This window comes from Hibiscus syriacus, unplaced genomic scaffold, assembly GCF_006381635.1.
Source record: "Hibiscus syriacus cultivar Baekdansim isolate YM2019G1 unplaced genomic scaffold, ASM638163v2 tig00110279_pilon, whole genome shotgun sequence".
Classification (NCBI taxonomy): domain Eukaryota; kingdom Viridiplantae; phylum Streptophyta; class Magnoliopsida; order Malvales; family Malvaceae; genus Hibiscus; species Hibiscus syriacus.
In genome coordinates, this window is record NW_024062659.1 from 129,940 (window position 1) to 149,409 (window position 19,470).

Below are 19,470 nucleotides of genomic sequence, written 5' to 3' on the forward strand. Positions count from 1 at the left end.
TCGAAGAAAATGGCAGTCTTAATACAACTGGATGTCCTATTCTGGTATTTTAAAATTAAATATTTAAAAGAAGAAAAAAAATTATTATAATTTAATTTTGTTTAAATTATATTGATATTTATTAATATCAAAGAAAAGAGCTGTCTTAAGGTACCTAGAAGCCATTTTCTGATATTTCTAAATAAGTAAATATCTTATTTATGTATATTAATATATTTTCGTAAAATTACCTGAAATAATAGAATTATGAATTAAATATATCCTTGAATTTTTAAATTTTTAATAATAGAGACAATTTATAATTAAAAAGTACCAATTTTGGGGCGTTGTAGGGGTGCTAATCCTTCCCTAAACGTAATCGACCACGAATCCCTTTTTATTATTAAAAAGAACAAATTTTTGGTTATAAACGCAGATCAGTTCATTTTTTTAATTGATGTTTTCTTAAAACTCTTTTAAAAAATAATTTTTAGGTATTCGACCTACCTGACCCAAAAGGCCGATGGCGACTCCCAAATTATTTTCAAAAACATTTATTCACATCAATTTTCCCGCCAAATAAATATTTCGTGCCCGGACGAAAACCGGTTACGACAGCTTAGCGACTCCGCTGGGGACTGGTCAATCTTTTAAAATCAATTATAAATTGTCTCTATTAATTATAAATTAAAAATTCATATATTTAATTTATAATTCTTTCTTTTCAAATTTTTATATATTTTCATAGTATTTATATATTTTCTTATTAATATTTTTATTTGCAAGTATTTTATTTCATTATTTATTTATTCTATTAGAGGTTTGAACATTTCTCCTCACACACAACACTTGCATGGCATAGCATAAAGCTCTATAATTGAGTTTGTCCCTTTTAAGTGGGAGTGAAAGCGACGTCTTCGTGAGAATTTATTCTCCGTGTCAGACCTAGCAAGTAACTTTCGGGGTTCATATACTTTATGTCTTCGTGAGAATTTATTCTCCGTGTCAGGCATAGAGAAATGTATCCCCTCGAATTGAACTCGATCCACTTTAGTCTGTGATGGATTAGGATTGAGGGTTAACAGCCCAAGGGGGCACTAACAAGGACAATTCGGGTACCTTTATTCTTAGATCTAAAACCTTGCATATAATAAACCCTAGAAACTCTTCCGATCTGAAGCCATGCTGAAATTTTGTCCAAAATAGGTGTACACATAGGAGAAATGAATTCTAACTTTCCTGTTAATTTATTTATTCTCTTACTGATTAAATTACATGTAAATTTAAATTATTTAAATTATGAAAAAACATGTTTAAATAAAAATATTTTGGTAGATATTATTATTAAATTTCTTTATTATGTAAACTAATTCATTTCTTTTTTGTGTGTTCTTTATTTTTTTCTGTTTGCATAGCATCATACAGGATAAAAGGCATTGATCCTCGTGTTAATTGTCTCATTGGAAAGCCTTCATCCATGGATAAAAAGTGTTCAAATCAAATATTTCTAAACTCAGAAGTAAGACAGTAGGCTGAGGACTTACAAAGACAAGGAGGAGACAGTCTGCAAGATGATTATGTATCGGACTTGGCCAGTTATGCTCCAGTTTCACTAAAAAGAAATGACATGCAAGATTTGCGAAGCATTTGGGAAAGTTGGGACTCAAACAAAAAATTGCAGTTTTATCAGACTTACGGAGACATCCCATATTTGCTCTATGTCGAAGTTGATGATGAATTACTCAGAGCCCTAATTCAATTCTGGAATCCAGGGTACAATTGCTTCACTCTCAATAAGGAGGACTTGGTCCCTACTATTGAAGAGTACACAACTTTGCTACATATAGAAGGGGCTTTGGAGAATCGAATCTATTCAAAGTCAATTAAAACTCAACCCTTTCGAGTTAAATTAGCAAAGATTGTCGGGGTACGAGAAGAATGGGTGGCATCCCGTACAAAACAAAAAGGCGAAAGCGAAGGCATTTCTTGGACCAACATTAAAGAACTTATTCAGAGTCATCCAGACACTAAAGTACGATTCGATCTATTTGCTCTGGGTATGTATGGTATGGTCATTTTCCCAAAAGTATTGGGATATATTGAAGTTGCAGTAGTAGATTTGTTTGAACAGCTACAAAAAAAGATTAATCCTACTTCTGCAATTCTAGCAGAGACTTTCATATCGTTAAATGCTTGTAGAAAGCTAGGAGGTGGACGATTCTCAGGGTGTACCCAGTTGTTATATGTTTGGATCCGTAGCCATTTCTGGAGGACAGAAAAGGTTTCATACCGATGCTTTAATACGGATTACTCACCATTAAAAGAATTTCTGGAGCAAAAATGGCCGAAAGAAATTAAGAAAGATATGTGGATTAATGCCTTTCGAAATCTGCAAAGCAATGACATCGTTTGGCGAGCCCCGTGGCAAATCCAAAGGGAATTCTTTTACAAATGTGGTGATTACAATTGGATAATGCTGCTTGGATTATGGGGAGGAATTGGATATGCACCACTTCTGGTCATAAGACAGTATGAAGGTCGTCAATTTGTACCTGTCACCGCTGGATTACATTCATCTGAGTTCGCATTCCACAGCAAAAATTATAAAAGAAATATCATGGAAGCCGTTACAGCTTGGAAAACAACCTTTTGTATCCGAGCTAAAGCAGCAAAAGAAATGCTAACTCCTGATTATGAGGAATGGAGATATGTCAGGAAAAATGAAAATATTCCTCTACTAGATCAAAAAGAGGATATCTCTATGGAAGATCGCATTAAGGTGGTTCCATCAGAGATTGAAATCCTGAGAGCTGAGTTTGAAGCAGAAAGAGAAGGCTGGTCGAAAGAATTAGAGCAAATGAGACAAGATAAAGCTATGTTGGGTGTTGACATTGACTTTCATTCATCACAATGTGCAATGTTGAGAGAAGATAAAGAAAAAGTTGATGATGAATTCAGAGCATTAAAGAAAAATTACCAGAAGTTATATAAATCCCGGAAAGTATCAGGACCAAGCCAATCAACAGTACAGATGACCAGAGAATTGAACATCGAGAAAAGACGAGTTGAAGATCTGAAAGGAAAGAATAACCGTCTACTCAAAAGCCTTGAGAAAGGAAAGCAAAAAATGGAAGATTTTGAGGTTGACAGAAGAGAGCGAATTATAAAACACAAAGCTGAACACCGCGAAATCATGAATGAAATGCAAAGAGAAAGGGATCGAGCCAAAGATTTAGAAGAGATGAAAAATGACATCTTTGATAAATTTGAAGGTGAGAAAAATATCATGTTCAAAGGATTTGAATCTGAAATGAACCAGTTGATTGCCGAACTTGAAGTCAGGGGCCAAAAGATTGAAGAGTTCAATATTGAAAAAGAAAAATGGGAGCTGGAAAGAAAGAATTTCAACACCAAACTTGAGGTAGAGCAAGAAGTGGCTAGCAATTGGATACAAAGATGCAGAAACAAGAATGTTCAAATCCAGAAGATTAATCAAAGAACGCAAGAAGCACGAACAAAACTTGAAGAAGATCTGGATCAGTCTAGAAACAAAAACTCAGAGTTTAACGCTTACATTTTGCAACTTGAAGAATCATTATTTCAAGAAAAGGTTCGTCTAGGACCTAATGATCTCAAAGAAAGTAATGAGGAAAGTGCTTCACTGCGAAGACGCATTATAGATCTTGAAAAAACTCTGTACAATTGCCAAGTCAGAATCACTGAGTTAGAGCAAACTCTTGAAGGAACTAATGAACAATGGCAAAAGTCAACTGATTTATATGTTGAAAGAAGTGAAGAAAGAAGTAATATGGTGTTCGAGGCCATGGTACAAATGAGCGAAGTTGCTAGATATGTTGGGGAACTAGCTGTTGAAGCTAAAATAATTGAGCATCACGTTGATCCAGTTTCTAAGTTTGGAAAGAAGGTGTCATGGTTAGTGAAAGAAATTATAGAGCTTAATAGGAAAGCTACGCCTTATCTGTAGTTATGAACTATTAAAGAAACTTTTGTATGCCAATGAAAGTTGTTCTATGACAGTTAAATTTTTGGGATCAATACCTTTTTGCATACATACATTTTGCATACATTCATTATTCATTTCATGATTTTCTTTATGTATAATTTTTATTATTAAGATAAAATTCATTAATTAAAATTTGGAAAAAATAATATCAGAAGATTTTTCAATCGCAGTTATTCTGGCCAAAAGAGAAATACAACATCACTACGGTACTAGACAAGCTACTAAGAGAATTATGGAGGATAAAATACAACGTATTGAGGAACAACATAATAAAGAACAAGCAGAAATGAGAATGAAGCTAGAGAAAATTGAAGCCAGTATTGCAAATTCACAAGACACCATGATGCAGAAAATAGAAGACATGTTTAAAAGGCAGGCTATTGTTGGAAAAATGCATGAAAATCATGTATCTTTCGACCAAGAACCTATGTATCCTTTAGGTTTTCCACCAGAACCAATTTATCACTCTGGTACTACACCTATACAAATCAATGCTCGCAAATCAGTATTTCAATAAGCCAAACCACATGAAAATCGACAAGTGGATCCTGCATCTTCAAGCAAAAATCCACTTATATCAGATGTGAAAATAGGAGATTTTAATGCTGAGCATCTAATCCCAGATTTGAATGAGTTGAATGAGAAAGAGAAAATAAATGAAGAATTGACAAGACAGATCAAGAGCTTAGAAGAACGAATGAAATCCGTGGAAATAACTGAATCATTCTACGGGTTTGACGCTAGTGAGTTGAGTTTGGTTCCAGACTTAATCCTCCCCATCAAGTTCAAAGTTCCCGAATTTGATAGATATGATGGTACCACATGCCCTTCATCCCACATTACTATGTTTTGTCGCAGAATGGCAGGATATGTGAAAGATGAGAAATTGTTAATTCACTGCTTTCAAGATAGTTTGACAGGACCAGCTTTAAAATGGTATACTCAATTGACCAAAGCCAACATTAGATCCTGGAAAGATCTGGCTAAAGCATTCTTAGAGCAGTACCGCCACGTAACAGACATGGTCCCTGATAGATGGACTCTCCAAAATTTGGAGAAAAAGAATAACGAAACGTTCAGACAGTATGCTCAGAGATGGCGTGACACGGCAACACAGGTTCAACCACATTTGTCAGAAAAAGAGGCCACAGTAATATTTTTCCATACATTGAAAGCTCCTTATTTAAATCATCTAATGGGGAATGCAACCAGAAATTTTGCAGATTTGGTCATTTCTGGAGAACTCATTGAAAATGTCTTGAAAAGTGGCAAAATTGAATCAAATGAGGGGTCTAGTTCCAAAAGACCTATGTACCGGAAAAAGAGAATGAAGTCAACAATGCAAACTCTTACAACAAGGATTCATCGAAAAGTGTTACAATAACCTAGCCAATGGTTAAGAAAGAGGAAACAAACACTAATCGAGCAGAGTCTAGAGGATCTCGAAAGGAAAATGAAAGGTTGTCTTTTACACCTTTACCAATACCATATGATGAGATCTATGATTCACTGTTAAAAGCAGATGTCATACGGCCCTATCCTTTGGTTCCCATGCAACCACCATTCCCTCTATGGTATGATGTAAAGGCACACTGTGTTTACCATGAAGGAATTATGGGTTATTCTATTGAAAACTGTTTGGAATTCAAAAGGGTGGTTCAAAATTTGATCAACACTGGAAAGTTGGAATTCAATTCACCATCTACATCAAATCATCCATTGCCAAATCATGGAGATAAAAACGTGAATGCAATTCAGGAAGAGAACATAAAGAAAGAAAAAACTGATATTTCTGAAATTAAATCTCCTTTTGTTTGGGTATTTCAACAACTCTCTTTAGCTGGTATAATTCCACAACAATTCAGGCCAAAGCATAATGAAGGCAAGAATTATTGTGAATATCATCAATAGAAGGGGCATGAAATTCAACTATGTCCTGAGTTTAGGGATTTGGTGCAAAAATTGATGAACAACAGAGAAATAGAATTCTTTGAAGAAGAACCAGGGAAAAAAGAAGATGATGTTTGCTCATCAGAGGATTCTAAACCTAGTCAAAGAACAAATGATCCTGTGATCATTAATGTGAAATCATCTACGGGGATTTCTGCACCAACAAAGCCGAAAGTAGTTATCACCACTCCTCTACCATTTCCATACAAAGATACCCGCAGGGTACCTTGGAATTATACTACCAATATTTCAATGGTAGGAGGATCTGTTTCTCTAGAAAAAACGGAAGAGAAAATACAGAGTCTGGGTTTGACGTCTGAAGCAGTAAGTGAAGTCGGATTCTTTACAAGAAGTGGGAGCTGTTACTCTCCCGAAACATCCAATGCCTCGGAACAAGTGAAAACAAAAGGAAAAACCATGGTAATACCCCAAAAGGTATTTGATGATGAATCCCCTCCAGCATTCAATGAGCCTGTGACAGAAAAACAAGCGCAAGAATTTTTGAAATTCTTAAAACATAGTGAGTATAGTGTGGTTGAACAACTACACAAACAACAAGCGAGAATTTCTATTCTTGATCTATTGATGAATTCAGAAGCACATAGAAATGCTTTGATGAAAATGCTCAATCAAATATTTATCCCTGAGGATATATCCCTCAATAAACTTGACAGAATTGTGGGACATATAGCCGCTGACAATTACATAACGTTCACGGATGATGAAATACCTGAAGGCGGAATGGGGTCAGTAAAAGCTTTGAATATCACGACACATTGTCATGGTCATGTGTTGCCAGGAGTATTGATTGACAATGGATCCACTCTCAACTTGATGCCTCTAGTCACACTTCAAAGAATGCATGTGGATAAATCACACATGAAGAGTTATCAGAATGTAGTGCGAGCCTTTGATGGTACTAAAAAAGAGGTGCTTGGGAAAATGGAAATACCGTTGTTAATTGGACCAGTCGTGTATAATATTGACTTTGTAGTGATGGACATCCACCCTACATATAATTGTTTATTAGGGAGGCCATGGATTCATTCAGCAGGAGCCGTTCCTTCTTCATTGCATCAGAAATTGAAATTTGTTGTTGATGGACAACTAATATGTGTCGGAGCTGAAGAAGAAATCATTGCGTCTGTAACAAGTGATGTTCCATATATTGAAACCAATGATGATGCTCTTGAATGCTCTTTCCGAGCTCTTGAATTTGTCAATGCAACTTTTATTGCAAAAGGAAGCAAAATTCCATATCCCAGATTATCTGATTGTACCAAGATGACGGTACGACAAACTTTAGGCATCGGAGCTAAAGCTAAGAAAGGTTTAGGAAAGAATCTTCAAGGGATTTCGGTTCCTGTAAGTATAAAGATGAAGAAAGATCGTTTTGGGCTTGGATTTAAGCCCAATTTTCAGCAAAAGAACAAAGAGATGAAAAGAAGATGTGAAGATAGAAAGGCAAGGTTGAAAGGGAAAGAAATCCTTTGGGAACACATGTTTTCCCACAGTTGAAGACCACATTCAGATCAGGGGGAACAATTAATGTAGAACAACAGCTTGTTGAAGCCTTTAAAGAAGAAAAGTTGACGAAAGATCGAAGCATAATTGAAGAAGCTATGAATGGATTATTTATCAACATGATCATGAATGACAACAAGACTGGCAAATACTTGGATAGGATTCGCCCATGTTTTCCTGGAGAAACACTCAACAATTGGACCACTGAAGATCTTCCTATAGTTTTTAATATTAACGCAGAGTAATATTCAGAACTAATCTTTATGTTTAGCTCAAAAGTATGAAAACTTTTTGTTATCTTGTAAAGGAAATTAGGTTAAATATAAGAAATCTTCTTTAAAATTTTCAGATGGCAATCAATCTTTACATTTTCTTACATTTTTACATTTATTTATTTCATAAATTTACTATATTTCTTTCGGAAATATGTCCGACTTAAATTTGCAGGTGTCACCATGTTAATAGCATGTTTATTCCTAAATTTAATCAAGAGATAAATTTAGAGCTAACCCATATATCTGAAAGAAATCAATGGGTGTGAGGATGAACTGGAATGTGATGTTCCTACTGAATTATTAAGACTGGTAGAAAAAGAAGATAAACAAATTCTACCTCACAAAGAAGAGATTGAAACTGTGAATCTGGGAACAGATGAAGAAATAAAAGAGGTGAAAATTGGTACTACTCTGACAATCCAGAAAAACAAGAATTGATAAATCTCCTTCAAGAGTTCAAAGATATCTTCGCATGGTCTTATCAAGATATGCCTGGTTTGAGTACAGATATAGTAATGCACAAGCTTCCAATCAATCCAGAATATAAACCGGTCCAACAAAAACTCAGGCGAATGAGGCCAGAAATGTTGTTACAGATCAAAGAGGAAGTGATGAAACAGATCAATGCAGGTTTCCTACAGGCAGCTAAATACCCAGAATGGGTAGCCAACATTGTTCCCGTACCAAAGAAAAATGGGAAAGTTCGAATGTGTGTGGATTACAGAGATCTCAACAAAGCTAGTCCGAAAGATAGCTTTCCATTACCCCACATAGACACATTGGTAGACAATACTGCAGGATACGCATGGTTTTCATTCATGGATGGCTTTTCAGGATATAATCAGATAAAAATGAATCCTGAAGATATGGAAAAAACAACATTTGTAACCATGTGGGGCATATTCTGCTATAAAGTGATGCCATTTGGATTGAAAAATGCAGGGGCAACGTATCAAAGAGCAATGGTAACTTTGTTTCATGACACGATGCACAAAGAGATTGAAGTATATGTAGACGACATGATTGCCAAATCCCGAACTGAAGAAGAACATATTCAAAATCTGAGAAAGTTTTTCCAGAGATTGAGGAAGTATCAATTAAAGCTCAACCCTGCTAAATGCACTTTTGGGGTAACTTCTGGGAAACTTTTGGGATTTGTGGTCAGCAAAAAAGGAATCGAGATTGATCCAGATAAAGTAAAAGCAATTCAAGATCTTCCACCACCCAATACAAAAAAAGAAGTTCGAGGCTTTTTGGGAAGATTAAATTATATATCTCGGTTCATTTCTCAATTAACTGACAAATGTGATCCAGTGTTCAAATTACTTCGAAAGAACAATCCTGAAGTCTGGAATGAAGAATGTCAAGAAACTTTGGATATTATTAAGAAATATTTATCCAATGCCCCAATTTTAGTATCACCAATGCCTGATAGACCATTAATTCTCTACTTAACGGTCTTTGAAAATTCAATGGGATGTGTACTGGGACAGCATGATGAATCTGGAAGAAAAGAAAAAGCTATTTATTATCTGAGCAAGAAATTTACTGATTGTGAAATTCGATATCCACCAATACAAAAATTATGTTGTGCCTTGGTGTGGGCTACTCGAAGACTCAGACAATATATGTTATACCATACTACTTGGTTGATATCAAAACTTGATCCTTTGAAATTCTTAATGGAATCACCAGCTTTGACAGGCAGAATGGCTAGATGGCAGATGTTATTATCTGAGTTTGATATTGTATATGTCAACCAAAAAGTGATAAAAGGAAGTGTCATAGCTGATTTTCTGGCCAGTCGTGTATCAAATGATTATCAGCCTTTGAGTTTCAATTTTCCCGATGAAGATTTGTTGTGCATATCCATGAATAAAGAAGTCAGGACAAATGATGCATCTGCATTTTGGAAGCTTTACTTTGACGGAGCATCTAACGCCTTGGGACGAGGAATCGGGGCAGTGTTAATTTCTCCAGAAAATATTTATTATCCCTTTACAAGTAGACTGGAGTTCTTTTGCACCAATAACATGGCGGAATACGAAGCTTGTGTCATGGGATTGAAAGCAGCTATAGAAAGAAAAATCAAATGTCTCAAAATATATGGAGATTTATCGTTAGTGGTGTATCAATTGCGAGGAGAATGGGAAACAAAAGATCCCAAATTGTTGGAATACTGAAATTTTACCCTCGAATTAGTGAAAGAATTTGAGAGAGTCACCTTTAATTATCTCCCTCGAGAAGAAAATCAAATGGCAGATGCTTTGGCTACATTAGCTGCTATGTTTCAGGCAACTAAGAAAGTTGATATGATGCCAATCAAAATGCAAGTATACGAAATTCCTGCACATTATTATAGTGTGGAAGAAGAGGTAGATAGTAAACCATGGTATCATGATATTCTGCAATATATCAAAAATCAAAGTTATCCACAAAATGCATCTGAAATTGATAAAAGAACCTTGAGAAGAATGGTTGCTGGATATTTTCTTGATGGAGAGATTATGTATAGAAGAAGCAATGATCAAATGCTATTGAGATGTTTAAATACCAGCGAAGCTAGAATCATCATTGAAGAAGTACACAGTGGAATATGTGGAACACATGCAAATGGTCTTTCCATGGCCAGAAAAATAATGAGATATGGATACTATTGGGCTACCATGCACACAGATTGCATTGATTATGCAAGGAAATGTCATAAATGCCAGATATATGTAGACAAGATTCATGTACCCCCATCTCCTTTACATGTAATGACATCACCCTGGCCATTTTCTATGTGGGGAATAGATGTCATTGGAGCAATCACACCAAAAGCATCGAATGGACATTGCTTCATCCTTGTGGCAATTGATTATTTTACCAAATGGGTTGAAGCTGCTTCATATGCTAATATTAAGAGGTCCACAGTCTGCAAATTCATAAAGAAAGAGATAGTTTGCCAGTATGACCTACCAGAAAGGATCATTACAGATAATGCTCTGAACCTGAACAACAAAATGATGACCAAACTTTGTGCACAGTTTAAGATCAAACATGCAAACTCAGTGGCATATCGTCCAAAGATGAATGGGGCAGTTGAAGCAGCAAATAAGAACATCAAAAGAATCATTACAAAGACCACTGAAACTTACAAAGATTGGCACGAGAAGTTGCCTTTTGCTCTATACGCATACCGAACTACTGTTCGAACATCTACTGGGGCAACGCCTTTTTCTTTAGTCTATGGGATGGAAGCAGTCTTACCAATTGAAGTTAAGATTCCATCGCTTCGAATATTGAGAGAAACAAAATTGGATGAATCCGAATGGATCCAAGCTAGATTTGATCAATTGAACCTTATTGAGGAGAAAAGAATGAAAGCTATTTGCCATGGACAGATGTATCAGAAACGGATGATGAAGTCTCATGACAAGAAAGTACATCCAAGAGAATTCCAAGAGGGTGATCTAGTACTAAAAAAGATCTTGCCTATACATAAAGATTTCCGTGGGAAATGGATGCCTAATTGGGAAGGGCCATACGTTGTAAAAAAGGCCTTTTTCGGAGGAGCGTTGATCTTGGCAGAAATGGATGGAAAAATTCTGAGAAATCCAATAAACTTGGATTCTGTCAAGAAATATTATGCTTGAAGAGAAAAAGAAAAGAAAGAAAAAAAAAAGAGAAAAAAAAAGAAGAGAAAAAAAAGGGTCAAGGTGAAAACCCGCAAAGGGCATCTTGTAACCAAAGGAAGGATTTGAGTTGAAAACCTGAAAGGGAGGCTCAAATGCATGTTGATATTAGGCATCTGGTAATTGAACCCTCTTAAGATTTTGACAGTTTGGGAGAAACTTCACATCTACAAGCATTTTGACAACGTTTGAGATCTTCCAGACAAAAGCTTACATCATTACTCTAAATTGTGTCAATTTGATTAATTTAGAAATACTTAGGCTAATAATTTGTTGAGACATTTGAATTTTTATCAATCTTATGCTTGTTATAACTTTGAATACAATTCTATTTATTTATTAACAAATTCCAAGTTCAATTTATTTGAGATTCAATTTATTTTCGAAAATTCAATTTATTCTTTTATGAATTAACATAATTTTGAAATAAGTTAAAGATTTCTGAATATCACTTTATGTTAATACTTTTAAATGCATGGAATACAAAGTAAGCCAATCATCATCATCATAAATCCATGAACAAGTCATTATTTGCACTCTGGATATATAGGATAACATTGGTTACAGTATTCCAAAAGTTGAAGATGACCAGTTTTACTGTTAACTAAATCGTTCCATGATTTGAAAAGAGTGGGATATATTGGAACAGCAGAAGAGACAGCTGTTGTAGCAGTCATTGCAAGAAAATGCACCAACAAAAATCTTCTAGTTCATCATGATGATGTTTATTGCTTCCATTAAGATTGTTACACGGGATGCTACCGATAACAAGGTCGAATCTGCCAAATCTACTCATCAATTGCTCCAACCGATCATCATTCAGTTCTTCAACATATGTTTTCAAAGATATGCCAAGACAGTAGAAGGCGACCTCTGCAGCACTGATTCCAGCAAAAAGAAACAGGACATTGATATCACTGGGGAACATATCTCTAGCAGATCCTCCTCCTCGTGTATGGTTTTTAAGGAAACCTAGAAGCATTTCCGCCTCATCAAGTTCAAGTTGAGCAACTTTATTCCTTCCAACCCATATTAGATTCCATTTTTAGCACTCATCAAGAACATACTTCTGGACACTCGAATGTGGCTCATTGTCTTAAGCTTCAAGAGCCTTACAGATCCTTTCTGTCAATTTGGCACTTCCTGTACATATTTATAAACATTTCAACTTTGTTCTTGGATCCCAAGAAGGCCATCATTTCTTTGTCAATGGAAAAGCATCAGCACATGGAGGAAGCAGAATAAGAGAAAATCTGTTCTTAATTGGCAGAATTATGAATATAGCCCTTTTCAGTGCAGCAACATGAAAATACTTTGAATCTTCGAATTCTGGCTCTACATCATTTTGGTCCAAACATTAACTGGAACAAGTGCCATGTGCTCATAACATCTTCTGGAATTGTTCTTTGAGTTATCTGATCTGGTTTGGTATGAACCACAGAACCAATCATTGAATTTGGAAGATGAATGTGCTCATAGCATCTTCTGGAAGTGTTCTTTGAGTTATCTGATCTGGTTTGGTATGAACCACAGAACCAATCATTGAATTTGGAAGATGAATGTGCTCATAGCATCTTTTGGAAGTGTTCTTTGAGTTATCTGATCTGGTTTGGTATGAACCACAGAACCAATCATTGAATTTGGAAGATGAATGTGCTCATAGCATCTTCTGGAAGTGTTCTTTGAGTTATCTGATCTGGTTTGGTATGAACCACAGAACCAATCATTGAATTTGGAAGATGAATGTGCTCATAGCATCTTCTGGAAGTGTTCTTTGAGTTATCTGATCTGGTTTGGTATGAACCACAGAACCAATTATTGAATTTGGAAGATGAATGTGCTCATAGCATCTTCTGGAATTGTTATTTGAGTTATCTGATCTGGTTTGGTATGAACCCCAGAACCAATCATTGGAATTAAAAGATGAATTGCATGATCGTCTTCATTAAGAAGCTTCTTTTCAAGCTTCTTCTGTTTATTCCTTTCCTAAAAATCATAGCCCAAGTTTCGCTTTTTCTTGTAATTGGGATCATTGCATAATGGCTTCCCATTTTTTACCGGAAGAAATGCGTCAGCAGCCTTAGCCATTTGAGCAGCACATATAAAATCTATCAATTCTGCAATTGATGAATCTGGACCACATCTCTCCATGGCTATTGAAGCTTCAGCCTCTGAGAATCCCATTTTTGTCAAGTATAACAGTTTATTCTCCTCATCAGAATCAGAATTCAAGATTTCTCGGTATTAAAAGAACTATCGATATCTGTGAAATCATCTTGAAAGGTCACTTCATAATCAGATGAGTTGTTATCAGAATTAACATGTTGCATGAATGCAAGCTTTTCAAGAGCCTATACTATTGAGTTTTATTCTCAAGAGGTTTTGTGACATTATATCTACATCGACATTTGTCAAAGATGATAGATTCTCTAATTTGAAGAAGAAAGATCTATTGGGTTTCTACAACTGAAGAAATACTCAGTTCACCAATCTGAAATCAAATAACTTAACATTCATGCATCATATTTAGGCATTTGCAAAAATATGTGCATTTTCATTCATTCTCATCCATGTTGAATTTTGACAGGAATTTCAAAGATTTTTAGCAAAGATTCAAATCCATCAATTGATGGATCAGCATTACCAGATAGAGTTCATAATGAGAAGAACTCATCATCTGAAGAAGGAAGAAGAAATTCATAATGAGAAGAATTTGTTCAACTTTTTGCTTGAATTCATCACTTGATGGATCAACTTTTCCAGAGAAAGTTCATAATGAGAAGAACTCATCTGAAGAAGGAAGAAGAAGTTCATAATGAGAAGAATTTGTTTAACCTTTTGTTTGAATTCATCATTTGATGGATTAAAATTTCCAGGTAGAGTTCACAATGAGAAGAACTCATCATTTGAAGAAGGAAGAAGAAATTCATAATGAGAAGAATTTGTTCAACCTTCTGTTCAAATCCATCACTTGATGGATCAGCTTTTCCAGTTCGAGTTCATAATGAGAAGAATTCATCTGAAGAAGGAAGCAGAAATTCATAATGAGAAGAATTTGTTTAACCTTTTGCTCAAATTCATCACTTGATGGATCAACATTTCCAGAGAAAGTTCATAATGAGAAGAACTTATCTGAAGAGGAAGAAGAAGTTCACAATGAGAAGAGCTTGTTCAACCTTTTGCATAATTCTATCACAGAAGCAGATAGATTAGCATAAACCTTTCCAGAGAAAGTTCATAATGAGAAGAACTCATCTGAAGGAGAAAGAAGAAGTTCATAATGAGAAGAGCTTATTTAACCTTTTGAATGACTCTATCACAGAAGGAAATAGGTCAACATCATCCCCAGCAGAAAGTTCATAATGAGAAGAACTTATCTAAAGAAAGAAAAGATTTTATTCAATATTTCCATATTAATCAAGTGAAGCCAAATTGATAAAAAATTTATTATCTTTTCGTCTTTGTCCTATTCTTGTTAACACAAGAATGAGCAAAGAGGGGCAGCTGAAGATACTAATTTTTTTACTATAATTATTATTATTATAATTATTATTATAATTATTATATATATTATTAATATTATTAAAAAATAATTACAAATAATATTATAGGCCCAACAGACTGGCCCAAACAAAAAAAAACCCTAAAACCCATTTAGGGTTTATATCTCAGCCAGCCGCCGCCTTGCTTCTCAGTCGTTGGATCTAACTTAGATCCAACGGTCCAGATGGCGCCAGACGAAACCCTAGGGTTATGATACCCTAGGGACTACACCAGCTGCCGCCGCTCCACGTCGCTCCAGCCGCTGCCACGCCCCAACCGAAGGCTCCAGAAGTTCCAACGCCAGCCGTCCACGTTATGGCCATGGGGTGAGTCACCACTGGGAGTCCGGTGACTCACCAGACTCCACTCTTTTACCCGGTCCGATAGCCACACCGGTGATGGCTATAAAGCCATCACCCCATCTGCAAAGAAAAAAACAGACCCAGAGAGACAAAAACCGAGAGCAAAGATACAAAAATAGAGACCAACTCACAACAACCAGCAACCAAAAACAAAAGAAAAGGGAGGAGGAGGGAAGCTAGAGAGAAGGGAGAGCTTTTATTCTCTCCCAGTTAGAGAGAGAAATAAAAAAAAAAGAAATGAGAGATGGCCCGAAGGGCCAGCCGGATTTGGCTTTAAATAGCCCTTCCCGAACGACGTCGTTTCGGGGAGGGCTATTTGTGTAATTAAATAAAAGATAAATCATTTCTGCAGTCATCCAAATTTGTAAACTTTACATTTTAGTCACTAAATCAATTTATAATCCTTTTAATTCGGTTCTTTAATTTTAATTTTATTTATTTTAGTCCTTTATATTAAAATAATAAATTTAGGGTAAATGATAGATTTAGTCCGTTAATTTTAATAATTAATATTTTAATTCCGAGTAAATATTTTTAATTTATTCTAATATGATATTTGAATTTTATATAGTTTTATTTTAGTCACCAAATTCATGAATAAGGAAAATAACATGTTTAATCCCTGAAATTTTAAATAATTACGAATTAGGTATTTAATTTTATTAAATTATAACTTAGTCACTAATTTTAAATATTTTCATAAAGTTTTACTTCTTTTTATATAGTTCTAATTTTTTTATTGATTATTTATGTTTTAATATTACTTGTTTATATATTTAAATGTTTTATTATGTAATCATATAAATATATATATATATATATATATATATATATATATATAATTTATATTTTTTCATAAATTATTTTAATATTTATTTTTCAATATCGAAGAAAAGGGCAGTCTTAATACAACTGGATGTCCTATTCTGGTATTTTAAAATTAAATATTTAAAAGAAGAAAAAAATTATTATAATTTAATTTTGTTTAAATTATATTGATATTTATTAATATCAAAGAAAAGAGTTGTCTTAAGGTACCTAGAATCCCTTTTCTGATATTTCTAAATAAGTAAATATCTTATTTATGTATATTAATATATTTTCGTAAAATTACATGAAATAATAGAATTATGAATTAAATATATCCTTGAATTTTTAAATTTTTAATAATAGAGACAATTTATAATTAAAAAGTACCAATTTTGGGCGTTGTAGGGGTGCTAATCCTTCCCTAAACGTAATCGACCACGAATCCCTTTTTATTATTAAAAAGAACGAATTTTTGGTTATAAACGTAAATCAGTTCATTTTTTTAATTGATGTTTTCTTAAAACTCTTTTAAAAAATAATTTTTAGGTATTCGACCTACCTGACCCAAAAGGCCGATGGCGACTCCCAAATTATTTTCAAAAACATTTATTCACATCAATTTTCCCGCCAAATAAATATTTCGTGCCCGGACGAAAACCGGTTACGACACAGGGCAATTGAAACTTATGTTACTCGAACTCGACTGTGTCCAATACGCATTTGGTTTTGGCTGATTGAGACAAATTTATTGCTTGATGTCAGGGCAAGTTGCAGAATATGATAAGCCTGGGAAACTACTGGAAGACAATGCTCCTTGTTTCCGAAGCTGGTGGCTGAGTTCTTGATATCATGGTCCAAAAGTAAAAATGATCACCATTTAGAATCTGGGTTGATCAACAGCAATGTACGGCAGACGAACTGAAAAAACATGTTGAGGGGTATCCCAACGGAGAGTGCCTCGAGAGCAAGAGCGGTGTTGAAGATTTCTGCCATTGAATGCTGATGACCAATGGATAGAAAAAGTTGCAGAGAATGATTTGTTTGATCCCCAAATGATTGAACATGGCAGCCTGTCGAATAAATCATTGAAGGAATTTTGTTTTTCGAGTGTAAGGGTCGAGCCCAACAACTGTTTATGACAGTGGAAATGATCATAGGAAATGATGTTACACAAACCAAGAACATGGTAATCGATGGTGGCAAATTTATATATCAGATGATGTGCATGAAAGTAGCTAATATATATTGTACAAACCAAGAAACCAATAACAACATATATAGAAAGATGTTACAGAATGAACAGAACACAAAAACAAACAATGATTCTTGAGAACATAAACCATAAGCCCTGGCCTTTTCCTGCAACAACAACAAACATAATTGTTCAAAGCTTCTTGAATAAAAATCCAATCGGATGTCGCCGTATTGTTTGTGTCGATTGCTTCAACGAAGATCACTGAATCACCATAACCTAATAAGAGTACATTTTTTAGGCAGTTAGACAGAGTAAATGAACGAATGAATACGTCCTGGGCTATGGAATATAGTGCTACTTACGACGGGAAGGAATCGTCTTGTTTTGCAGGAATCATTCGAGCCAACTCGCTATATTGAATATTGCTTCATTGCCTTCTTGTCTAATTAACTTGATGCCTACGATTGTTCGCTGATCCATCCTTTTTGATGTCCATGTTTTCTGAAGAAGACCGGGCGAAACGTGACCCAAACGAACTTCATTTAGATCAGGTAGACTTTCCCAGTCATGCGGCAGTGTCGTGAAATCTTCTCAATCAATGCTAAACAGCTGCTGAAGAGCAGGCATCACTCCTTTGTGATCACAACTTCTTTCAAACGAGGGCAAGCTGCAATTTTTAAAATCTTGAGCTTTTGGAATCCTTCAAGGAAGTCTAATCTCTCTCCCTCATATGCATTTAGTTGTTGGAGTTGTAAAAGATTAGGCAATGCTTGGACGTGAGGAAGAAAATCATCCCTCAATCTAGACCCGCGTAGAGACAATCGCCTGAGGCTGTCGAGCGAGTTAAACCAGTGCGGTACTTTGTCCAGTTTCCCGATTAGTCCAAGTTTCTGAAGGTCAGGGGGAGCAGATCCAAGAGCTTCCATCTTCGCTTGCTCATCTCTATTACATGATTTAACCACCAAGTCTCGAAGGTGTATCATTTTTGCAATGGCAAAGCACAAATTTCCTCTTTTCCTTAACATTGGCAACGTGAAGCCCTCTCAATTGTACCATTTTACTGAGTTGTTTGATGAAATCGCCACTTTCTTCCACAAAGGTCAAAACATGCAAGTTGCTTAGCAACCAAATGTTGGATGGAATTATAGGGCCAAACCAGTGATTTAATTTTAGGTAAATTACACATTTAGTACATAAACTATCAATTTTAATCCATTTTAATACCTAAACTTTTAATTTTTTAAAATATACCTAACATTTAAGTTTTGTTTTAGTTTAATATCTCACCGTTAAAAACTTAATGCATTTAATACCTAAATTATCAGTTTTGATCCGTTTCATTACCTGAATTATCAGTTTTGAGTCATGCCTAATACACACATTAGAAAACATATTACCAGTATCTGGTAATTTACACACATTCAAAGGGCTAGAGTGAAGAGATGTGTCAAAGTATTTGCTAGAACCTAATGATTGAGTACTACTTCCCTATGTAAACGCTCCAGGTAGAATGCAAGCTCAAAGGGTATAGACTAAAGGGATGATTTAGGAACTTATCCAAAAATTTCCAAAATGTTTATGCTATAATCAGAATTAGCTACCAAACTTAAACAATTAATTAGAAAAGCATTTACTTAATAAGCTGATAAATAACTGTACCCTTAAAATGCCTTCAAGGATACCAAACTTAAACAATTAATTAGACACTGGCCTTCATTATGTCTTTTTTGTGTACAGGGCCTATGCCTATACCACTAACAGGAATATTTACTTCTGGAGTTGTCAGAAATTCCAGCAATGCTTCCAAAGAGCCGAGGGTAGATGCTTGTACATAGACCCCATCCCCACTTTTGTCAATCCTACCCATGACCGACTGCATATCATCCTTGACTGCTTCTTTGATGTCTTCTGAATTCAACGCTCACATCAATATCTGAGTAACATAAGCATTGACAATGTTTTGCTTTGATCACATGATATATATATATTATTTTGTAGAAACAAATGTTAATTTTAATTAGTGTATAAACAGGAGGCAAGTTCTTTCCTCAGCGCCATATTTATTGGATTTTGTTCAGGTAACTATGTTTTAAATAATCATAAATGGCATGGATTTTTCATATATTTGGAG

At 35.0% G+C, this 19,470-nt stretch overlaps 1 protein-coding gene across 1 annotated transcript; it reads right to left on the reverse strand.

The window, feature by feature from the left end:
• Nucleotides 1–17,965: 17,965 nt before the first annotated feature.
• LOC120115960 (disease resistance protein RPM1-like) lies at nucleotides 17,966–18,322 on the reverse strand. The gene has a single exon (XM_039136563.1). The coding sequence runs from the start codon at nucleotides 18,320–18,322 to the stop codon at nucleotides 17,966–17,968; it is 357 nt and encodes a 118-aa protein (XP_038992494.1).
• Nucleotides 18,323–19,470: the final 1,148 nt, after the last annotated feature.

Coding starts and splice junctions, on each gene's coding strand:
- LOC120115960 (XM_039136563.1), bottom strand. CDS start 18,322: ATGATACACCTTCGAGACTTGGTGGTTAAATCATGTAATAGAGATGAG.